Source organism: Athene cunicularia (genome assembly GCF_003259725.1).
Source record: "Athene cunicularia isolate RWA chromosome 5 unlocalized genomic scaffold, athCun1 chr5_part1, whole genome shotgun sequence".
NCBI classification, from domain to species: Eukaryota; Metazoa; Chordata; class Aves; order Strigiformes; family Strigidae; genus Athene; species Athene cunicularia.
Window position 1 is genome coordinate 44018000 of NW_020799101.1, and position 17843 is coordinate 44035842.

At 46.5% G+C, this 17843-nt stretch overlaps 1 protein-coding gene across 1 annotated transcript in view; it reads right to left on the reverse strand.

Annotated features, from left to right (window-relative positions):
* The window catches only part of PRDM11 (PR/SET domain 11), a 28888-nt gene extending 21303 nt beyond the window's left edge, over positions 1 to 7585 (reverse strand). Inside the window, exons 1-4 of the mRNA XM_026849032.1 lie at positions 7470 to 7585; positions 6787 to 6890; positions 5621 to 5883; positions 4573 to 4640 (exon numbers count right to left, since the gene is read on the reverse strand). Of these exons, the coding sequence (XP_026704833.1) occupies positions 4573 to 4640; positions 5621 to 5883; positions 6787 to 6890; positions 7470 to 7585 (551 nt within the window). The remainder of the gene's footprint in view (positions 1 to 4572; positions 4641 to 5620; positions 5884 to 6786; positions 6891 to 7469) is intronic.
* Between the last annotated feature and the right edge of the window lie 10258 nt (positions 7586 to 17843).

The window sequence follows — 17843 nt, forward strand, 5'->3', positions numbered from 1 at the left end:
GGGTTAAGTGTCAGAAGCTGTTAACCTTGGTTAAAAATGGAAAACCAGTATGCTGGAAATGCTGCTCAAATCCAGGCCACATACAGGGAGAGCTGGGAACTAAGTGCATAGATGCATTTCACTGAGACAAATGTAAATGCATCCTTGAGATAATGTTTTGGTGGAGCTTCATTTATGGAAGGACAGAAGGAGCATTTAGGGAAGATGGTAATGAAATGGAGAGCCAGTAAAGCACTTGCTACACCAACCTCAAGAAAAAAAAAGCAACAAAATCAAACTTAAAATGAAAAAGGAGTTCTCCCAGTGGAACACTGGAAGGAGGGAAAACACTACATGGAACATTGAGCAAGGGAACATTTATGGTTTGATTTTTATCACATTCAGCAAAACTGGGTTTCATATACACTCTCTGCAAGTACCCACGACTGCACAGTATCACCAGTGCCTCCACGTGGTGGAAACAAGCTGCTGCTGACAAGCTGCTCTGGTGAAAAGGAATAACAGAATTTTGTGAAGTGCCCCTGGGTAGGGCTGAGCTTGCAGAACAGGGGTCTCTCCGGAGCTGCTCAGAGCTGCTGGTGGGGTCAGGAAACCTGCGCCCTCTCTTTCCTGCTGAACCCATGGCTGCTGTCACTAGCAAAGCTGCAGCCATGGGGAAATAAGAGCCCTTTTTGTTCTTCCCAGGCAGGGCATCCCATTAAGTGCACTTAGGACAATCTGTGATATACGTGGATATTCAGATTTCAGTGTTTCAACTCATTTGCTCAGCGTGACTTGAGTCAAAACAATTTAAGATAACCTAAGTATTTCAAGAGCAAACTCACCACGCAAAGAGCAATGAGTTCTGGCCAGTTTTAATCACCAATTAATGTTAGGTTCCCAGCAGGCACATTAACCTCCTTATAAAAAATGCAGACAGTATTACAGTCAGAGAGATCTTCCCCTCATGCATATCCTCTAGCATGCAGAGGGTGTCCCTAGGAGCAGTCACTGATATTTGGAAGTACCTCTCTGGGGATACTGTGTGGGCTTTATCAGGTTCCAGAGGAGCCCCAGCTGTGAGGCCGTGAATTCACACCTCAGCCCAGGTCAATCTGAAAGTGCAAGACAGTACAGCTATTTCTTTAAAAACACAGGTGAGACTGTGAACTATGTGAACAGTGGGCACTTAATGATCACCCCACAAAGATTTCAACCAACTCCACTTTTTTTTGGTACCTAAGAAACAAGCATATAACTTTTCCCAGGGCTCTGAAGTAGCCCTTTTTTTTTTACAGGGATCACAGTCCTGCAGCACTTTAGGATTCCTTTGCTCCGCATAAATTTCAGTCTGGAACAGATAAGAACATTTGCTCCACTTGCTGCAATGTAACAGATACCAGTTTATGAAGTTCAACAAAATGACCTGTGCATAGGCTGGTGACTTTTAGTCTCCCTGAGCAGATGGGCAGACATAGTAACCTTGACTTTTTAAAAAATTTTATTTTAAAAAGGTCCTGTAAAGTCAAAACAGCAGCTCAGTACTTAAAAGATCTACTGATCTAAGTTGGTCCTGCTTTGAGCAGGCCACAGGAGCACCTGACCAGAGCTCCCTTCCAAGCTCTATGATTGTACAAAGATCAAACCACAGACATCTCCATTATAAGGAGATACAGGAAGACTTACAGAAGTGTCTTGCTCCCCAGGAGCAAGTAACCTCTTTATTACTGTTTGGAGGGAAAAGGGGGAAGAGAGGAAGGCAAAGGAGAAAGAATTGGGGAAGTCTTGCGCCAGCCTTTTCACATGGGCTGAGGGAAAGGATGAATTTCAACTGTACCAGAAGCCTGAGAACTCAGGTACTCACATGTAAGAAGGGATACAGACTATAAATGTCCAAACTAGTCTTGAAACCCCATACATGAGGCACTTCACGCCAACAATTCAGTTAGGTACCACCAGTTTGCTGGTACTTCCTATCCTGCATCTCAGTCTGGGCCAAGTGATACATACACAGAGGGATGTTTCCTGGACTTTCTGAATTACTTTCATTTTTTGGTCAGATCCATTTTTTATTTAGAGGTCCCCAACAACTGAATAACAGTTATTTCCTCAGAAGTAACCAGGAACAACAGCTGGTTCTGTGCAATACTTCAGAAGCCCAAAGAACTCCCATCAGCAGCAGTTTATGGTTTGTGTCTGAGAAAGCACCAATGTCGTTTGAGGTTTGCTGTGATCCATGGTAATCAGTCACCCCGAGCCCCCCGAAAAATAAAAACAGAGGAAAAGGTTTGTACACAACCCTGGAGGTCAAAGCCATGGAGTTTCATAGAGTATTGGAAACAACAGCACTTTACTCTGAACAGAGATGAAGGGTGTATTATTCTTGTGCCAGTGGTCAGCTTAGGACAACATGCTCCCAAGCATCAGGAGTTTGTCTCGACTGACTGACTGGTGAGGGAAAGGACAAGAGGACGTTACCACTGCCATGCCATCTGCTACACTTTGTACTCCTTCCTCCCTGACATCCACTGCCCTGGGTAAACAGTCACTTGAGCGCTGCACATTGTCCTCAGTGGGAACATGAAAATGGACTCAGATGTGGTAGTCAAACAACAAAACAATAGCCAGATCTACAAGAAGAGAGAGGAGTCAGCCCAAGCTGCCCTTCCCATGCCATACCCACCTACCCAGAGGGTGAGTAGATCTGCTTTGCAAAGCACTCCATCTGTGAGTGATGGCAAAGAGCACCATCTGAAAAACAAAAAGAGTGCTGTCTACAGCGTGCTGGAAGCACGCCTTCTGTGGGTAATCTCCATGACAGGCAATGTCCTGGTGCAAGATATCGAGTGCACCTCTCTTTGGAAGCTGCTAACAAAGGAAACGAAGGCTTTTTGAGGACCGCTATATCCACTTGAACTGTCAGTCAGATTCTACACAATACTGCTATTAGAAGCAATTTTCAAGAGTAAAAACAGAAAGAACAGTAAGACTGGTATAGCCTGCACAGGTCCTTTGATACATCCTTTCCCAGAAGAGTTGCAAACATCCCCTTTCCACAAAACCATCACCTCCTTGCCTTTCAAGGCTGTGCAGAATGGCCCAGACCACACTCATCTTGAGACTTAACCCTGGTAAATACAAGTTTAGACAAGAACATTCTGTTCTTTGGTGCTGGGACCATGAGTAGAGCCCACTTAAATCCAGACATCAAGCTTATGTTCATGGCAGTAGGAAAAAGAGTTCATCACAGGACTTCTGCTTTCCCAGACTGTGTTTTCCCCCAGCTTCACCATCATCACATAAAGATCCAGATTTTTGAACTCTCCGCTCTTTACTCCAAGATAAACATCCCCCTACCTATCTGTCCACTGTACTACTGCTTAGTTTTGGAGTGACAACTCCAGCCTCAGCCCAGGTCCAGCATTTTCTCTCCTCCATCCAGTAGTGAACAACTGTAACAGCTGGAATTCTTACAGAAAAATTAAATCCTTCGCTGAACTTTATGAACATCAGTGTCAGAACAGCTGCTATCCATGCAAAGACTCAAATGGAGCAAAAGCAGTGCAACCAGATTTGACCAGCTAGGTCAGTCCTGCATCTAGCTGTACTTCAGGCTCTCTCCTCCCTTAGTGACAACTGAAAATCCTAGACATCCAGGCCAACAAGGCAGTTAATTTCCACACTGCTTTACTCTTGTCAGGAAGACATTTCATACAACAATCGCTTCCAAAATTCACCCCTGAAAGCAGGATTGGTCCGAATGTGGGACAGGCCTCAGTATGCAGCAAAGCCCAATTCTGGTGACTCGCCACACACAAGGCACTTCAGTGCTCTGCCTCCGCCTCAGGAAGCTGCAAGAGTGACCTACATTTTGCAGATCTATGCTGACACATGAAGCACTGCATCACGGTTAAACGCGTTCCCTTACTGCTGCAGTTAACAAACCAGAGCCAGCCCCAGTCCTGGTTCAGTCCTGACTGGTATTTGGGTTCTGCTCTGATTGAGTCCCGGTGCCGGCAGAGGGAGCGCAAGCACATGCATCATTTCTGCAGTTCACAGCTGCAGCAACTCTCATCATGTTCCTCCTAACACACTAAAGCTGACCCTACCCCAGACAACAACCACAGACAATTGGTTCAAGTGAAGCCCGGAAAGAAAACAAAAAAGCACCTCTTTCAACATCTGTTAACTGGGAAAGGACAAAAAACCCCTAACAGAATCAAATGTTACCTTGGGTATAATGCAAAGCATTTTGCAAGTATTTGAATGTAAAGGAAAAAAAATAATTAAAAAATAGAGTGAGAACTGTCAAGTGTTTGTCAGTGTGGATAAATAGAATCATCTTTATCATTTGTCCTCATTCCAGAAAACAGGCATCCTCCATACACATATTCTTGTTTTAGTCCCTTTCACTGAATCTAACTCCAAAGGATTCTCATTACAATAAATACTAAAAGAGCACAAGCACAGCCTTTACAGAAGGGGTTGTGGCATTCTGGTTTGTTTTTCTGTCACACAAAACAAGGAGTGTTTGATGGCCTCTCTCTGGAATACAGAGCCCCAAAAGGGAAGGCAGAAGAGAGCTGGACTCACCTCATCCAGTTTGCTTTGGTTTCATCCGTCCCATCGATGGATTTGTAGCGGTTGTTCTTATCAACGATCTGCGGAACAAGAGAACAGATGCAGCGCATCAACTATCTGGTCCAGACAGGAGAAGGTCTACGACTCTCAAATCACTGCTTCAGTTCCAGCCTTAAGTCAGGATGTGAAACTATGCCATGAATTTCTGCTCTTCTAGTACTACAGACTGCTGCCCTGGGTATGTGTGTGGAGGCTACTCTGACCCGACTAAGAGTCGTTTCCCTATGTACAAATACCTGTAACACAGAACTACGGATACAGCCGACGAAACTGTTAACAGTGCTGAGATATAAAAGATTAACTTCCCTTTCAGGACAGGACTGAGACACACAGACAGAAAAGTGTGAGCAGCATTTTGTATTAGCAGCTCTCAATTTTTTTCCCACCTATAACACAAGTCCCACATTTCATTTCTCACAATAATTAATGTCCATTGATCTAGTGACATCTCTATCTCATAGGCTAACCAAGGCCTGTAGTACTAGTGGAAAAAAATACAGGTTTTGGTGCTGAAGTCTGCATGTAGATCAGCTCCTGATGGACTGAATCTCCTCTTTCCTGGCCCCCTTGGGCCACTGGTCTGCTCAAGTGAGCCGAGAAGGACTGCTGCAGGCCCATGAAAGAGCTGTGCAATCTCTAGGCACAACCCTTCCTCTAGCCTCAAAATGACGACCAGAGAAGAGAAAGGTACTGGAGGAGTCCTAGAGACTGAGTGGGGATGGAAGAACATGGCAAGGAGGAGAGGAGAAGCAAGCTCTGCTTCCTACAGCCATGAACTGAAGTCATGTGCTATGGTACCCGGTCTCCCTTCACATATCTATACCCTTAAGCTGCTAGTAATTATGGCAGGTCTATGTTTGCCTAATACCTGTGTGAACTGGCAGAAGATTGTCAGAGAAAGGGTTAAGATGGCTAAGGTCTGGCTCCACAGGCCCACAAGTCCCTCAGCTCTGAGCTGCAAGGCTGAGGTGTCACTTCGTTGAGGAGATACGTCACTCACCAGCCACGAAAAGAATCCTGCAGACTTGTCCTGGCTAGAGATCTGCCCCTCGTATGGCCCGAAGATGTGACCTTTGGGGATCACCTCGTTCATGCAGCGCACGTCGTTCTCCCCGTTGGGCTCTTTCACCACCTCCATTCCAGGCGGAATGGTCAGCGCTGCCCGGTCAGGGATGCCAACGGGCACTGGGGTGTCAGACACGAACACTGGGGGACCGTGGTTTGGGCACTCATCCACGAAGTACTCCTGGCAGGACTCGCAGACTGTGGGTGTGAGGGGAGCAGAGGTTAGGCTGGGCAGACGGGATGCCCATACAGGCTCATGCAGCTCACAGGACACGCAGCGCTCAGGCCAGCACACCCCAGCTCCCCGTCCTCTCCCTGGCCCAGCTGAGCCCTCTCCCCAAAGCTGGGCCTCCACGTACACAGACACTTCACCAGCTGCTCACTCGTGTCACCGTACATCTCTCAGCAAGGGCTCTGCCTGCCTGACCAACGCAGCACTGTTGCAAGCCCTGGTGCCCTACACAGATTTGCCACCATGCTCCATGCACAGAGAAAGGCCCCATCATGTCTGCAGAGACAGAGCGTGGGGGCTCCTTGCACATCCCCGGTTAGCAGCAATGTCATCAAGCTGAAAGGTTTTTTTCCCCACACACCAGAGAGGGACTAAAACAAACATCCCTGAAAACAAATACCCTCATCATACAGCCTTCATTCTGTGCTTGGGAGAAAGACAGATCTCCCCAGGCACCGGCCCTGTGGCCAGAGAGGGACTCAGGCCTACAATTTGATATTTGGTAGGCATGCCAATGTAAATGGCACTAGTTTTCTTTCCCAGAAAGAGTTGTTGTCTGTGCAACACTGCCTTTGTGGTTTCTGAATGCAAGCCTTTAGGTTTTACAGACTCTTGGGGTTTTCCCACGTGCGTTTTCATCTTTCCAGCACACCTTCCACCAACCTCCATACTGCTGCAAAGCCCCACAGTGGACAAGTTGCTTCCATGTAACAGCTTCCCTACAAAAAGTGCTGGTCTTTTCAGGAGAGCTTTGTCCCTAGCTTTCTTCTTCCCTACTTCTCACCCCAAACCGGCAGGGTGCTGACTAGGAAACACCAAAGTCCATACAAGCGATGGTGTTGCTTTTCCCTCACTCACAAGACACTTACACCAGAAATCCACTTGCTGAAAGCTCTTGGTCATGATCAAATCCCGTTTCCCTTTCAGTTTCTTGGGCTCCACCTCCATGGACTGGGGGTCAGGCCTTCCAGAGCTGGGGAGGGAACAACAGAAAGATGATGTTAACCTACCAAGACATTGGGACTGCACATGGTGAGGGGGAAGAGGCAATGGGGCCTGACCAGCTCTCTTAGTCCCCACAGCTACAGCAGAGAAACGCGTCGACTTGCCATCCCACCCGCCAGAAGCTGGTATGGGAGATGGCTTAAGGCTAAAGACTACAGCAGGTAGTGGCTTCAGCCAAGCACCTCCACACATGGCACACACCTGACACGTCCCACACTGGGCAGAAGAGTGGCAGATAGGACTTCCACCAGCAGACAGGCAGCGCTGCTCTGCTATGGCCTGGGAAACATGCTGCTCAAAGGCAAGGCATCACCCCCAACGCACGCCGGCACCGCAGGGCCTGATGCGAACTAGAATACAGAGCAGGCACGTACCTATCACGTGAGAGGCTGACCGCCCCTGTCATACACCTCAAGGCAGACCTCACAAAGGAGGGTTTTAATAACTCTGAGAAGTTCAAGTTTATCCCTTCAAAACGATATTTAAGCTGGGGGGGAGGTGGAGGGAACGGAGTTAGAGTACATTGGACTGAAGCTCAGCTGCATACCAAGGCTGTCCATACTCCTGGTCCCGGTGCGGAGAGCAGGCCTCTGTTTTTATCGTCACCATCTCCCCTAAGGAAGCCTGGGTCTGGATCAAACAGTCTTTCAAGTTTTCACTCATGTTCTGAAAAAGAATGAAGGAAGGGAGGAGAAAAAATGAGTGGCCAGGAAATCACAACCTTCCTCCCCCAGGCCAGGACACAGCCAGCAGACCAGGCTCCCTCTTGGCACCAAGAATCACCATCACATGCTGGGGCACCTACGTGTGAATGTAGGTAGAAACCCCTTCCCGCGCTGGGGAGGAAAAAGCAGTTCGGTCTCAGGTCAAGTGAAGAGCGTGAGACACCACAGAGCAATCTAAGCACAGGGAATCCGAAGTATGCTCCACAGCACCAATTAAAGATGTTGCACATGGAACTTAAGACTGATGGGTGGGATGTGTTATGGAAACACAGAGCACCACTACCTCAGAGGAGGTCTTTGGGGACAGAATGACAAGAAAAAGGAATGCAGGTCGTGACATGAATCAGGATCCATTTTCAAATATAACATATGCCAGCATTCATCTGGGAACAGACCGTGTTGTACTACATCCCTGCAGATGGAGTTTTCCATGTGCTCCAGACACCTCTGGCAAATGGGTAAGTGCCTACAGTGCCTTGCCAGACTCCACCAAACTGCACAAGTCATGCTCTTGATATTCCTATGCCTTGCAACGACCAGAGCTGAGCTATCACCACCCTTCTGGTATGCAAGCCACTGCGGTGAAAATGCTTCTCTCAGCACAACGCAAGAGCCAGGAACCACTTAATCATGTCTAAGGACAGCAAGCTTCAAAATGGTAACACTTCCCTCCTCCCCCCATCATAGGATGGTACTGAAGAGAAAATAATTGATAAAGCAAGTGATATTTGGAACTGGTTTAATTAATATTAAGATTTTTGGAAGGGCCACTAAGCTTCAGGGCATCCCAGCTTGAGACAAGGAATAAAGCAGACCGCCGCTCATCTCTTCACTGCATTTGTATTCCTCCAAGGCACACAAACTGGCTGCTTTCAGGCACCACAGCTGATCAGACAGACTTCACAGCTGCTCCTCCCAAAGTCCCCTGTGATCCCCCTGTCCCCGTTTGCTGCCCGATGGCACACTCTGCTATGCTGCATACTCGGAGGGGCCTCAGCAGCTGATATGTCAGGAGAGCTGGTGGAAGAGCCCAACCCCACCACGACTCGGCTCTGGGTATCCTGAAATTTGTGTTCTGAGGCCACAAACCCCTGAAGCCAGGAATTTTTCTTATTCCACATGTGCTTGTACAGGACTGAAAACCACGGAGGTCTGGTCTGCATTTGTGCCCTCTTCACAGCAAGAAGGAATGCTATTCCCAGCCTTGGTGGCTCCTCTCTGTGCCAGGTGACAAATGATTAATTTTTCCAGCCCAACCTCTCACATGCCAATGTGCAGCCTGAAAGACCTTTATCGAGCCTGTATCAAGGAAGCAGTAGTTAATATTCATATAGTGCTCTGAAAGCAAGGCCTCAGCATAAGTACAACTAGATACATGCAAACACACGCACTTTCAAGCCTTTACAAGATGCCTAAAACAAGACACATTTTCTTTCAGAATTACCTCAGCCAGTCAGAAGGAAAGCGATACTAAGGGCAAGGAGGGGCTCATTATTTTGGCAGGCTGAGCCCCCGGTCCATGCTCCCCGGAGTGAGAGGGAAGCTCTCCAGTCCCATCCCCATGCACCAGCCGGTGCTGCAGGCAGGGGCTACCTGCCCTTCCTAGAGGACAGGAAAAAATATTTTCTGCAAAGTCTGCAGTAAAGCAGCTCAGGAGGGAAAAAACAGCAGCTGGGGGAGGGGGAAAATCTTAAAAACCAAGAAGAGGCAGGTGCTACCCCCAGAACTGGTTAGCTGTAGGGGCTATGGTGGCACAGGAGAGGTGGGTGCTCACTGTGAGGCAGATGATCTCGGTCAGAAAACCCACCCGATTTGGAAGCCTGGCAGACAGGGCACCTGGAGTTAAAACACCCACGATCCCCAAGGCTTCGATAATAAGAGATACAGACATCTGTTTCTGAAAAGACAATGGCTCTTCTTTTCCCACTCTTCCCTCACGGAGACTCCTCCGTTACGGAGCGGGAGAGACCCTGTGATGGCACAGTCTGACCTTCCTTCAGTGAACTGCTGGTTAAACTACAGCGTACCTCTGACAAGAGGAAAAAAAAAAACCTAAAGAAATCCAGTGTTTATTTTACATAGAGAACTCCTCATTTTACTGTACAGCACATTTTGCCGCCCTTCCCTCTCATGGTCCTCCCTGAACTCCCTCCACCTTATCAGCAACATTCCTGTGCAGCGTGGGCCACAGCACTCCTGTACTGATGGGAGTAGCACCTTGCACCAAGATAATAACCCTCCCTGCCCCTGCTCAGGATTTCCATATGTGCATCCAAGTACCTCATTTACTTTCTGGCCACAGTGCCCAGCTGGGGTTTTGTGTTCAATGAACCACCACCATAAGAGCCCTAGATCCTGCAACAGCTCCCAGGCCACCGCAGGCCTCCCACCAGCCCTGCTGCCTGCTCTGCGACAAGGTGCCTGCTTTTTAAGACATTCACACAACTCCTTGTTGTCTCACCCAGCATACATGCGATCACAACTCCACCAATAATAACTTGTCTCTTTTCATTACTTGCAACTTGCCCAGACTTTGTGTTGCTCACAAATGTAATCCAAATTAACTTTCTGTTTTCTTCCACAACATCGACAAACTCAGAACCACAGAACCATTTAGGCGGGAAAAGACCTTTAGAATCCAACTGTAACTCTATGCCCAGTCCACCACTAAACCATGTCCCTAAGTGCCACATCTACACATCTTTTAAATACCTCCAAGGCTAGTGACTCAACCACTTCCCTGGACAGTCTCTTCTAATGCTTGATAACCTTTCAGTGAATAATTTTTTCCTAATACCAAATCTAAACCTCCCTAGCACAACTTGAGGCTATTTCCCCTCGTCTTATCCCTTGTTACTTTGAAGAGACTGACACCCACCTCTTGATTAGCATCAAGCCAAAACACCAATTCCCAGCTGCCACTATTAGAAATACACTATGAGCAATGGCTCTCCTTGTCACACTGTGACCTTTCATTTAGTCAGGTTTTCGTTTATTCACAGAATAGTTTGGGTTGGAAGGGACCTCTAAAGGTCACCTAGTCCCCCCCCTGTGCAATGAGCAGGGACATCTTCAACTGGGTCAGGTTTCTCAGAGCCCCCTCCAACCTGACCTTGAATGTTTCCAGGGAGGGGGTATCTACCAACTCTCTGGACAACCTGTGCCAGTGTTTCACCACCCTCATAAGAAAAAAATTCTTCCCTTACATCTAGTCTGAATCTACCCTCTTTTAATTTAAAACCGTTACCCCTTGCCCCATCATCATGGGCCCTACTAAAAAGCCTGTCCCCATCTTTCTTACAAGCCCCCTTTAAGTACTGGAAGGCCACTATAAGGTCTCCCCAAAGCTTTCTCTTCCCCAGGCTGAACAACCCCAATTCTCTCAGCCTGGCCTTGTAGGAGAGGTGTTCCAGCCCCCTGATCATTTTTGTGGCTCTCCTCTGATTATAGCTGCTTATTCTAATAACCTGTGGCACAATTTCAATGCATTAAACACACACAACATACCAACACTTCTACCTTTATCAAGCAAAATTACAACAGAAAATCACACGATGTTAGAAAAGACCCATTTTAGAAAAATCTGTACAGACCGATTATTACAATTAACAAACCCTTAAATCATGACCAATCCAATCCCTATCAGCTATTACATTACTTTACAGGAAGCCAACATCAGACTGCAGGTAGCCCAGTATTCTAGTTTGCCCAGATGAGACGATCCTAGTTTACTTGTTTATGACTAACACACATTTTTTTCAATCTATCTCACTGTGTATACTTTTTTTAAAAGAAAAAATAAATCAGTATTTATGGCCCCAAGAGTGCTGCTCAGCCATGCCTTTTAAAACCTCTGGGTGCAAGTTAGCCCTAGCAGCAAACTTAAAAATGTACTGCTGTAGTAGCTGCTGTTCAGTAACTTCCCAAGCCACCACTACAATTACACTGCTGCTGTAACTAGTACCATCATCCAGCTTTTCTGCCAGCTACAGGAAAGAAAGATTCAATACTTCTCCAGTTCCAGGCATCGGGAGGTGACTGTGATTTTAGGACTCTCTTAGCTTCCGATGTATTGAAAGCTGCTTTATTTTCCCTAATTTCACTGCCCCTTAGTTTCTCTTTCTTGTCCTTTCTCCCCCCCCCCCCTTTAGTTCTCCACAACTCAAGAGTCTAGTTCACATTCTGCACTTTTCACTCCCTCCACCTCATTGTTTTAGGAGATTTTTTTTTTGCAATTTTTATAGTTGTGTTTGTTCTAACACCTAAATATGAAGACCCTCTGAAGATTGCAGATGATGTGAAGCACTATGTAAGCAAGCATAAGCAGAGCAGGCTCCCTGGTTACTGCTGAAGGTATTCCCAGGGGGTACTTGGCCTCCCACGTGCATGTCCCTGTGCCCATCAGGACAGTCAGTCCTCCCAATGTCAGCATGCATGCAGCATGCTGCAGAGTCCTAGCAGCATATCAGAGAACATAATCCCGAGGCGAGAGGGATGCTGTGAAGATCCAGGTGCTGTTCGGACTGCAAAGGCAGTCATGGTATGAGGCACAACGTCCAGGACACCAGTGTGACTGCTACAAATCCCAAGCATCATCCTTTGGGTTCACAGGCAGTGCCACAAAACCTCTCCTGTTTTCTTTACAAAAGCAAGGACCTGTCATGTTTCTGCATGACACATGTTAACGTCTCCAACGGCCTTACCATGTTGCTCACGATCAGGGAAGTAGAAAACACGAGAATATCTGAGCTGTTAATCTCTAATGTGGGAAAAAAATGTCCAAATGGGGTTAAGTATGAACAAACCTGTGAATTCCTGTCCTCAAGTATGTCGCCTTTATCACTGCCCCTCTTGTAGTTATTAGTTAACAGCCACAGACTCTTATCTGCATGGATCAGCCTCCAAAACAGAGCTTTAATTTTACATTTTACTGGCATGTTTCCCAGATTGGGACATTCTTGCATGTGAAACAGCCGTATAGGAATCCATCCCCTCCTCAGCACACAGCTCCTCCACTCAGTTTCTCACTGATGGCCTTCTGGAGGTCATCCCCTCTTCTTTTAAGAGATCTTGCGTAGCTTGTACCATGTTTTAAAGTGCAGGCCCATGGTGAAAGATGGATTTGAATTCATATGCTTTTTCTACAGTTGCATATTATTACCAGAAATAGTAATCCAGAACAGTCAGCTACTGATGAGCCAAGAAGGGGGAATAAAGCACAGCATTCAAGGCTCAGAGCTCCCCCCCAAACAGCCACGAAAGACCCAGGCTGACTGTTTTCCCCGAGGTGAATTCACTTACCAAGATTCTCAGCCATGCCAACTATTTCAGGTCACTTTATGAAGTATCAGCTGGCTACGCAGCTCACGCTGGCAGCCAATGCAAACACCAAGAGATCCCACAAAGTAAGAGGGAGAACCAGTTTGCTCAGAGGAGGACCACTGTCCACAGACAGACACTAACCCCATGCTCCACTGGGAAAATTGCTTTTGCCTTGACAGTTGCCATAGCACTGGCTTAACTTTTCCCCATGAAGTACAATTCCTGTGGGGGAAGCTGTTCTGCACTCAGCCGTGCCACAGAGCAGTGTCCCAGCATGGTGAAGGCTGATAGCAGGGCAAGACCCAATGACCTGCCTCCCAGCTTAATGCAAGTCCAAGGCTCTTCCCCGACAGCTGTAGAGCAGGGCTGAACACAGCCTGTGCAGCCAGAGACAAGCTGGGGCAGTCACCAATTCAAACTTAATTAGTGAAAATTATAGGGCATGGATGAGGTAGGATTTGAGCAGCATGGGCTGCGACTAGGACTTGTTTAAATCATTGCCAATTACTCCACTACAGTCAGTAGCCATAAATTCACCATGAGACCATTTTCTTTGAGTTTCAAATTCTGAAAACACTGAAGAAGGCTAGGAGCATGAGGAAGATACCTGGAAGCACCACCAGTTTTGCTACAGCTTGGAGAAGCTCTGAAGAAGCTTGGAGAGCAAGCTTCAAAACCACAAGACTTAAACCCGTTTTACAGCAGGGAGGGCTGAGAGTTCCCAGTGGTTTCAATGACTTGCTCAAGACCAACAACTGACACAACAAACTTCATCAGGGTGCCACAACACTTAAGTTCCCAGTGTCATCTGGACTGCAGATAGGCTGGGGACAGGGAAATTCCCATTTGCCAACCTGGAATTCCTCCTGTCACTTCAAGTGGATGCAAGATGAGTTCATAACTGTCACTCTTACATGGTTCACTGGTAAAACATGTCATCAAAACCTGCCATTACTACTTCATGATAGATGCATTTCAGAGAGGGATGAAGGAAAAGAACCCCTGAACTAGTCTTAACTTTCTCTTATGGTGGGTTCTAGTGAAGGTGGAAAATGCTACTGAGTTTACAGGATTTGACACAAAATTCTGTATTATGGTCAGTTGGGAGCATTTGTCCTCTGTTGATCTCAGAGTAGGAAGCTAATGTCATGGATCAGCACAAGCCCCTGCAAACCAGGTAATATTTGGTGCAACTTCGTTAAGTGCTGAGTAAGGGCTCAACACGGGGATGCTGACAATGTAAAGCTCTCATGCAGCCTCCAAGCCTCAGAAACAGTGTGGCATGCCATGGAGCCAAAGCAGCTACTTACTGCAGCTGAAATACTTAAGTGACTTGCATTTTTAAAATATATTAAAAATAATTCCTTTAAACTGGAAATGTTTCATTTTTGCTGTATTCGGCTGCCTGCACTGATCTCACAGATTCACAGTTTAAGGGTAGGAAGGAGAATTAGGTCAACCTGACTGATCCTTGTACATCACAAGCCCTTACCTTTAGCCTACAAACAGGACAAAATCTCCATCGAAGCCTAACAAGGGGAAGGGAAGCCTACATTTCACCAGAATTTCACTTCAATTGTTAATCCCCACCACAGACAAGCTATATGTCAGTCTCTCTAGTTCCGGACACACCAGTCAGCAGTTCTGCAACCTGGTGGGAGACGCTGAAATACCTGGCATGTTGGAACGGTGCTTTGAGCACCTGGAAAGAATTGCTTCCCAGGTTAATGGCTGTAACAAACCTCACCATCTTTGGTCAGGACTGCCAGTGGCACTTCTTTGCCTTTGGCTTCTTCAACATAAATACATACCTACACTTAAAAAGTTAAAACAAACAGACACAAAACCCCAGTACTAAAACAACATGCTATTTCACCAACATTTTTCTCCCCAAGGACAGAATAAGGGTTCAACCAAGTGGCAGATGTAAGCCCTGTTCCTTAAGGCACTACCGAAAGGCATTTGGTTAGCAACAGTGGTAAGCACTGAATAAAAACTCACACATAGCTGAGTCCTGGATATGTACTCAAGCAGTATCTTCTTAGTTTTCCCAACAATTTTAATCATTCTTCTGTGTAACTCTTGTAATTTTCTCTACATTACTTTCAAGATGACAGCACCAGAAAGCCACGCTGATGTAGGACCGAGTCTGAAGTAAATATAAGGGTTACAGGCATAAAACTACCTCCTCACCCTGATCCGTTACCTCCCTGTTTGTGCGTCCAAAATTGTGGTTGTCTTTTCCAGCTAGGACTTGGCACAGAAACCTCCCTGGAGCCGCCTGCCCAGTCCGATCCCCATGTTCTCACCCTGGACTTCTGGGGACACAGCTTCCCTTCGCAGATCACGTTCGGGACATGCCTTTCCAGGTTCATAACTCTCTGCTTGTCTGCATGAAAACTATTTTGTTTCAATAGCTCCATCTACCAAGCTGTATTACTCCGTCCTGCCCCTACCAATAGCTACAATTCACCAAATTTGTTTCACCTACACATTTTGCCAGTGTTGAGTCATGCTTTCTTCTGCATCACTGAATAAGTGTCAGGCAGAATTGGCTTCTCCTTTCCCCTCATTTCAAGGGAAGGGTCATCGAGTTTACTTCTTTGAAAACGCAGTCTCCATGTATCAAGTTGCGGAGACTCTTCTGTAAAATGATCAAGCTCTATCTTAAAATAGCTGAATTATTTGCTCCCCTCGTCTAAGGCAGCAATGCCAGAGCCTTGATCTTTTGATGCTGAAAAACCATTTTCTACGTTCATCTTGAAGTTAATCCACAAACAGTTGATTTATTAGTGTGCTAATACTGTCCTTTAGCTTAGAGTATCCTTCATCCTCCTTACTGTTTATACTGCCACTTCAGTTTATTTATTGGACACTGACTCTCTATCAATCACTACCTTCACTTCCTAAGCCACTCGTATTTTATTGATATTCTTTGGCATCAGATATTAATTGGGTTCTCATGCACTGAGCTAACTGCCTTATATATCACATCTACAGATCTTTCTTTAAACCAATGGTAAGCTTCTCAAAGAACAAAATCAGACCTGTTTGAGAAGTACAAAGACACTTTCCATAACATCAAATTTCAAGCATGAATTTCTTTCTATTTACCCAGGATTGGTGTCATGCTACTCAACACATCATTTCCTGGGCCATCCACTTGGCCATTTTCAGAACCATCCCAACACAATCACTCTTCCAGTCTCCTGGATTTGCTGTGATCCACCAAGACTGATTAAAAATGAACATCAGCAAGCTAGAGACTCCTCACATTTATGCAATGCTCACTTTGTTTCAAGGGAATGTGCTTTTTCCTAAACGCAGCTGCCAGCAAAACTTTGCTTACCCACAAGACTCATGCTATGCAACTCATGTGTGCGTCCCTGGATCCCTACTTATAGGGCTTAGCTTTCAAATAATCAACTTGCCCTTTCCTTGCTGCTAGCCCAAATGGCAATCAACAAAGGGAAGTTATGTTTGGGTCTGAAAAAGTGAAGTTTTTAATCATGCAGATGGTTTTATAGAAAGCAGAAATGTGAATTTGCTGCCCAAATGGCCTTCTACTCTCATCTGTAGATAGAAAAAAAAGGCTGGAATGAGAAAGCTCTTGGTAGGCATGTGGCAGGCTGAGCCAACACAGCACTCCTGCTCTTCTGCTGTGCTGGGAGAGGGAAAAGACAGCGGAGTGCCTTTAATGTTTTATAAGGCACGCGTAGGAAATTCAAGACGCCCCGGCCGGGCCCTGCCAGCCTTACCGTGTGCCTGGGACCCTGCCACATAGCACTCAGCACCCACCGGCCGCCTGCTGCCAGTGTCACCCGGCCACCCACCACCAGCTCACCCACACCCAGAGGACCCCTGCGCTTGTGCAGGCTGGCCAGTCTAGAAATTTCTGTGGGCGAGTGACACCAGTGATTCACATATTCGAACACTGACAGAGGCAAAAAGGGAAAGGGAAAGGAAGGCGTGGGGGTGGGCAGGAAGCAAACCCCAGACACTACTTTCTAAATAGCAGATGTGGCTATTCTGGCTAGCAAACTTCCACTTTAATTTCTAACCCACAGAGATGGGAAATGATTCATGAAAAATCAACAGGATAAAATTAGCTGGAAGGCAGAGAGATAATTCATGCAACCCAACCGTCATGGGCTGAAGTGCCAGCTCTACCAGCACTGCCTGGCATTTCAGCCTCCGGTGCCCTTCAGTGACTGGCACCTGGCCAGCAACAAGCTCTACATATATTTCCTTAGTATCTAAATTAGCCCCTCTGGAGAGCATATCCATCATTTAACAAGACAGCCTTTCACCCAACACTTTTCTACAAGTTCCAGCTTTTTGGGGTTTATTTGTTTTGTTATGTTTTGTTTGGGTTTTTAAAAAAAAAAATACCTGCAGTACCCTGTCTTTTTCTTCTACTGGTGGGCCAAGCTATGCATGAAATTCAAACTGCCCCACTGAGTCAGAAAGTTCAGTGCATTTCACTAAAGCACCCTTTTCCTGCACAAAGCCAACACCACACTCAACAGTGACAACCAAGTGCTGGTCTGCCTTTATTCAAGCTGCTGGTTTTTTCTAAGACCGCCCTTAAATTCTGTCACATAAAAAGCATTATCAAAAAGACATAGTTTCACCCTTCATACAGCCACAACAGGAAGTTTCCTGAGCAGACAGCATTACTTAGAAATCACAACCCAAAGCTTATCCCAAAGGCAGATGAAAAACCCCCACCCCTCCAAAAGACATCTGGACTTCCAGTAGGCACCTGGCTATTGAGTGATGCCCCTTCCCACCACCCAACTCAAAAGCTTCAGGAATCAAAGGTCAAATTGTGAAGCCTCTGCAGCACCAGTACCTCTAGACAGGCAGTCTCA